General features: G+C 37.4%; 1 protein-coding gene across 1 annotated transcript; it reads right to left on the bottom strand.

Moving 5' to 3' along the window:
- Positions 1-3012: 3012 nt before the first annotated feature.
- LOC107097108 (interferon-induced protein with tetratricopeptide repeats 1-like) lies at positions 3013-5130 on the bottom strand. Its single transcript, XM_015394122.1, has 2 exons — positions 5126-5130; positions 3013-4048 (listed from the first exon to the last, which is right to left on the bottom strand). Exons 1-2 carry the CDS (start codon positions 5128-5130, stop codon positions 3013-3015), a joined length of 1041 nt encoding a protein of 346 aa, XP_015249608.1.
- Between the last annotated feature and the right edge of the window lie 928 nt (positions 5131-6058).

Raw genomic sequence — 6058 nt, 5'->3', positions numbered from 1 at the left:
TTAGTTGATTATTTAAATAGTCGATTAATATGCTTAATTGTTTCAGCCCTAGTTAAAATACATGAAATGGGCTACACAGATTAACTACAGCCCGTATGAACAACTTGTATCGTAAAGTTAATATTTTAAATGCTCAGTGTCAGTTCCTATAATTCCAGTGCACATGTAAATACAATATATTTATTTGCGTCCCTTTAATGTATTATTTTGCATGATACAGAGAGAGCATATCAGATAAAAAATAAGAGTGGGGTTTACCTCTGCACAATTCTAGATCTTCAAAAGAAAACACAGGATAAATCCGCATATAACAGACATATTTAGACTATATTTGGTTAAATAGACACATATTTACTGCTGTCTAAGTCGCCTGTAAGTTTAAATGCAAACCTTTTCAAAGTGGAAAAAAGTCCTAATTCCACATTCATCAGAGCCAGTGATGCTTTAAACATTGATAAACAGCATCTAGTGTGTGTAGGGATTATAAGATTTGTATTAATATATCAAAAAAATGCTGATGTACTCTTTAACCAAAATGTGTCCTGATGCTCACATTAAACATAAAAAAAGAGCATGCATGTTTTTTGCATAGGACCAATGACATCAGACCAATGAAACTGAAGACCAACAGTGTCCCTACCAAAGTTGAAATCAAACCTACGCCGTTGCTTTAGCAGAGTTTTCCTCCCCCAAAAGAAGCTTTCACTGTAGAAGGTATCATCAGATAATGCAGTTATAAATTTTAAAGAATGATTTTTTCCCCCTCTCCCCTGTGTTGCTGAACAGTGCTGCAGAGGTTAAACATTGAGTTTATTCCCCTTTAGAGGTTGATGATTTTAGTGTTGCTATTTTCTCTGTACTGCCTTAGACAAAGCAGTCCCTTTGGAAGAGATAGAAATTAAAAATAGAAAGCTGGTTCCCAGGTTTAATGCAGAGCTCAGACATTTGAAATGCTAGGAAACATTAGAGAAAATAGCACTCTACATGCCTACAGGAATTCTAACTAGTCTGGAAAAACAGTTTACTGCTATATAAAATGACCCTTCGGAAGGCAAGAGGAGCATATTTCTCCTCATTAATAAAGGAGAATAAGAATAAACCTAGGTCACTTTTTAATATAGTTCCCAAACTCATCCAGAGCTATAGCTCTGTTGAACCATCCATCCCACCTCCCATTCTTGAGTAGTAGTATGCTGATAATTATCAGCTATATCTTTCTATAAATCCTGATAAAACTAATCCTTTACACAGACTAGAGGCATGTCTTGAAGACAAAAAACCTGGATACCTAGATGAAAATTGTTGTCTTTGGACCGGTCTTTGAAAAAGAAGCTGATTAGTTGGTCACTTTATTTGGATGAGATTAAATTGATCTCAGACAATAAAGTAAAAAATCTTGGCGTTATCTCCTCCTTTCATCAACGTGATATTGAAAAAAAAAAATAAAAATAGAAATATCTTAACCAGGGGTGATGCTGAGAAACTGGTCAATGCATTTGCTATGTCAAAGCTGGACACATTGCAATTCTTTGCTATCAGGAAGTCCACAAATTGTAGTTGAAAGCCTTCAGCTGATCCAAAATGCTGCACTACAATAAAAAAAGAGGGCTCATATCTCTCCTATCTTAGCTTATATTCATTGGCTTCCTTTTAAATCAAGATGGAATTTAAAATCCTCCTTCTCACATATAAAGCCTTAAATGGCCAATGGCTCCGTCTTAAATCAGAGATCTAATTGTGCCTTATGTTCCTAGCAGAGCACTTCGCTCTCACTGCAGGTTTACTAGTTGTTCCTACAATTCCTAAAAGTAGAATGGGAGGCGGATCTTTTAGTTATCGGGCTCCTCTCCTGTGGAACCAACTACCAGTTTTAGTCCATGAGGCAGACACCCTGTCTACTTTTAAGGCTTAAAACTTTCCTTTTTGAGATGTGCATTGAGATTACATGTGTTGTGATTTGGCGCTACATAAATATGCCGAATTTAATGGAATCTAAGTCAATCTGAATCATCAAACAAAACAAATTTGTATATGCTGTGTTATCAACAACAGAGTTTCAGGTTGGAGTCCGTCTGCAAATAGAATTTTAGAAACTCCCTTTTGGGTAATAACTAAGGACACTGGCACCTAAAATTAAGTAAAAGTCATCTACATCTTTGTGTTCATTTGCTGACCAAGAAGGGCACCTTGATTCAGATGTAAACTCACCATCTGGGAAAATAATACAGATGCAACTCAGCATTTCTGTATAACTTACCATATCCCTTCCACGGCACCCCAAAATAAAGGACGATTTCATCGACCACAGTGGTGTTCTAAGAACCTTCATGATTACTTGGTCTGATCTTTCTGTGGCAGCACATTTATTCTCTTTTACACCTGGTAAAACAGGTGACCTTAGAATGGAAACATCAGTTGCATTGGTATTATTCTGAACAGTGATATCATCAGTCATCTTTTATTCTGAAAGTTAGAAAAATCCAATAACCATCCAAAAAAAAGACTAAAAGATGTGCATTCAAAAAGAGGCAACCTTTATTGTAGAAATTTCTCTCAATTAAAGGAGCAATTTTGTTGACTTCAAGAGACAAAAGGTCAGCTTCTTTCCCTCTTTGTTTTTTTAAATTGAAGATTATGAAAGCAATAAATGTTGCAAAATCACTACCAAGAGAAGTAATAAAGAGAAAAAATAATTAATGCATTGTAATGGGGAAATTATTTTATACTTTATTTGTCTTTTTAAAAACCGGAACTGCTGCTTTGGGTCAAGTCCTCAAAACCATCTCCACAATTTGAGAAGAACAACAAAATATATGTCCCACTATATATTTTAAATATAAAAAAATCCAGCAGTGAAATAAATGATCTTTGTGTTCTCCCGGATTTTTCAACAGTAAATAGCAAAACAAAGCATGAATATATTGTGATTTCCCAGGATGCTATGAAATTTATGATTCTTCTGGTTATTTCTGAGTCTGACTTGAGTTTTGAGGGATTCTCCAGTTCTGTCGACTAACTGGATTCATTTTTAATCTCATCTAACTTTGCGTATAGATTTCTTAGAGTTATTTGGTCTTTAAGTTTAGATTCCCCATAGAGCTCCAACATTTCCTCCCAGAGAGTGATGGCTCGAGTGATTGTTCCACTTGAAGTATTGGGGTCGAAGCCTGGAGAAAAAATCTTCTTCACGTAGCAGATAGCTGCACATCTCTTTAAAACACGTGAGTCAGGATGTCTCTTCAGGGCCTCCTCAGCTAACTCAATAGCTTCATCTTTAGACATATACTTTCTGTACAGACGTAGTAGTGGGGTAATGCCATTGTAACGGCTTGTAGACCTCTCCAGGACCTTTTCAGCCAATCTTATAGCTTCATTCCGAATTTGTTCTCCTTTTGCAGCTCGTGCCTCCAAATAAAGAACAGCCACAAATAGGTTTTCTGGATCTCGTTCTGTGGCAGATCTCAGTTTCTCCAGGACATCAGGAGTCATTTTGTTCATGTTGCCCCAGAAGGCCTCTGCTGATAATATCACACAGCTGCTCTGCCATTCTATGTTTTCTGGCTGCATTTCTATGGCTCTCTGGAAGAGCTCTGCAGCCTTCTCCTTGTCAAACCTCATCAGGGCCCAGGCCTTCTCAGCACAGACCTCTGGGTGGAGCTCTTGCTCAGGTGGAGCCTTGTATTTACTCATCAGAGCTTCAACCTTTGACAGATAATCCTGACTTTTCTCATCTTCACCCATAAGATGATGCAGCCAAGCCAGATTCCCAAAGTTCACGATCAACCAGGGACCTTCATCAGAGTTTTTAAGCTGCTGGAAGGTCTTAGTGGCTCGGCTGCAGATGCTCAGGGCCTTTTCAGAGGAGCCCAGCTTGTACTGGATGTACCCCTGCAGGTTGTAGATGTGACCCAGCCAGAAATTTCCCTCCTCTGTGTCAATGTCCTCCAGGGTGTGCAGTATAATAGTAAGTCTCTCAATTCCAGGATTGAGCTTCCAGTTGAAATGGCACTGCAGGGCCTCCAGTTTGTTCTCCAGACTCAGATTAGAACTGACGAGACAATAAACATGACAGAAATTAACCTGCAGCAGTAGAAATGTTACTTGTGTGTAAAAGGTCAAAAAATAAAAGAGGTCAAAAAATGTGTTTAACCATTCTTGAACTTAAGGTCTTAATTAAGAACCAGGAATACAAAAAAAACTTTTTTTTTGTTAAGGACCCATAAAAACTGTCAAAATTCAATAACTAGAGCAGAAAAGTCTTTGTCTGCTTCAGTCACCAGTGTAAAAACTGATTATATATTTTACTAAGGGTGAAGAATTGCACAAAGTATTAGGTGGTGTACAAATTCTGGTGTTTCAAATAAGATAAAAATTTTAATATTACGTACCCTGATCACACAATAAAAGGTGTAATAGGTGGAAATAGGTTGAATGAAAAAACTGTAAGTCTATGAATTTGTAAAATCAACTTTATAGTATGTAAGAGTAGTGAAACTTTATCATTGTTTTAATTTGCGTAAAAGTAAAAAGGGCAATGCTCTAAAACTACTCCTAAAAGTACTTTTTCTAAAAAGTTACTCAAGTAAATGTAACTGAGTAAAGTATTTAGTTACTACCTACCTTTGTTTCGGATGCAATAATCCTCAATTGTTTTCCTAATGGAAGAGTGACAAAGAGTGCATTGCCAGGTGGTGCTGCAGAAGTCAGCTCTACTAGTATGAATTATTATTTCAGCCTGACATCAGTGCTCATGTTTATCAATGTATGCATTTAGACAGATTCTCAGCTTTTGAGTGAATAGAATAGACACTTCACTACATAAATTCTTTTTAACTGAAATTTTATTGATAGATTTCATTCAATAAGCATAGGAGTAGTCCCAGAGTCATTTTTAAGAACGAGAAAGAGAGTTTGTTGAAAGAGTGTGCCCCCCTGAAAACATGAAATGCCTGACTTTCATTTGTTTCTTCAGCCGGGTCTGTTTCAGTCATATGTTTCTGTCCGAGACATGATCAACATTGGTACGGTGAGCAAACTGGTCCGCTTCTGTTGATAATCCTGTGTAAAGGTTATAATCAATGATTAAAAATCGGTGCAAGTAAATGCAGCAAAAAGAGCGACTTACCACATCCTCCAGCTTTTTGGTGTCACTGATGATTAAAGCTTCCTCAGGCTCTGCTCTCTTATATTCTCTGAGGTGCAGCACCATAAAAATGTTTTATCACAGTCCTCGGTGTTAATGACCTTCAGCTGAAGGTACAAACTCTTGTTTCTCACTAAATGGAAACTAACAGAAATCAAACTGTCACTAAGAGATTGATTCCCAAGAAAATAATCACAGAGAACGTGACAGAGTTTCTGATTAGATATGTGCGTCTGTTCATAGTTTTATGCTTTTATAAGTAGGTCAGGAAAATTACTATCATGGAAACACATGACTTTTATTGCTGAGCTCTACCAGGAAACAGTAAACTTCTGCAACTTAGAAGATAAAAACAAAACAGCTTGTATTTCTGCTTGACTGAAAAACTGATTTTTACTTATTGGAGCCGTTTCTCGTATTGGATAAAAAATGTGAGCTTTTTCCTTTTAACTTGAAGCCAAACAGAAACCTTTAACTTATGTGTTTCAGTCAGATGTCAAAGACTGATATGTTGACATCTCTATGACCCTTCTGATATTTCAGGGCTTAGACTTAGACTAGACTTAGACAGATGTATTTGTCATTTTGTTTCCACAAGTTTTAAACTTTAGGTTACTTTCGTAACCCCGGTTCTCTGAGTAGCATGAGTGAGTGTCTCACATTGGGAACACCTCCAGCGTGACCTCATCAGAAGCTCCTTTCACATTACGCCAGCCAGGATTGGGTGGAAAATAAGCCTGTCCGTGTCAGAGAGGACAAGGGCTGACACTGTGCTTCCAGTTATTCAAAAGAATGACCACCTCTTCCTTGCAACGTTAGAGCAAGGAGGGTGGTTTGGTGAGACACTCACTCATGCTACTCAGAGAATCGGGGTTACGAAAGTAACCTAAAGTTCTCTTTCATAGCATTCGTTTC

Source organism: Cyprinodon variegatus, unplaced genomic scaffold (assembly GCF_000732505.1).
Source record: "Cyprinodon variegatus isolate N-32 unplaced genomic scaffold, C_variegatus-1.0 Scaffold673, whole genome shotgun sequence".
NCBI lineage: Eukaryota > Metazoa > Chordata > Actinopteri > Cyprinodontiformes > Cyprinodontidae > Cyprinodon > Cyprinodon variegatus.
This window is presented reverse-complemented; position numbering and strand designations above follow the sequence as displayed.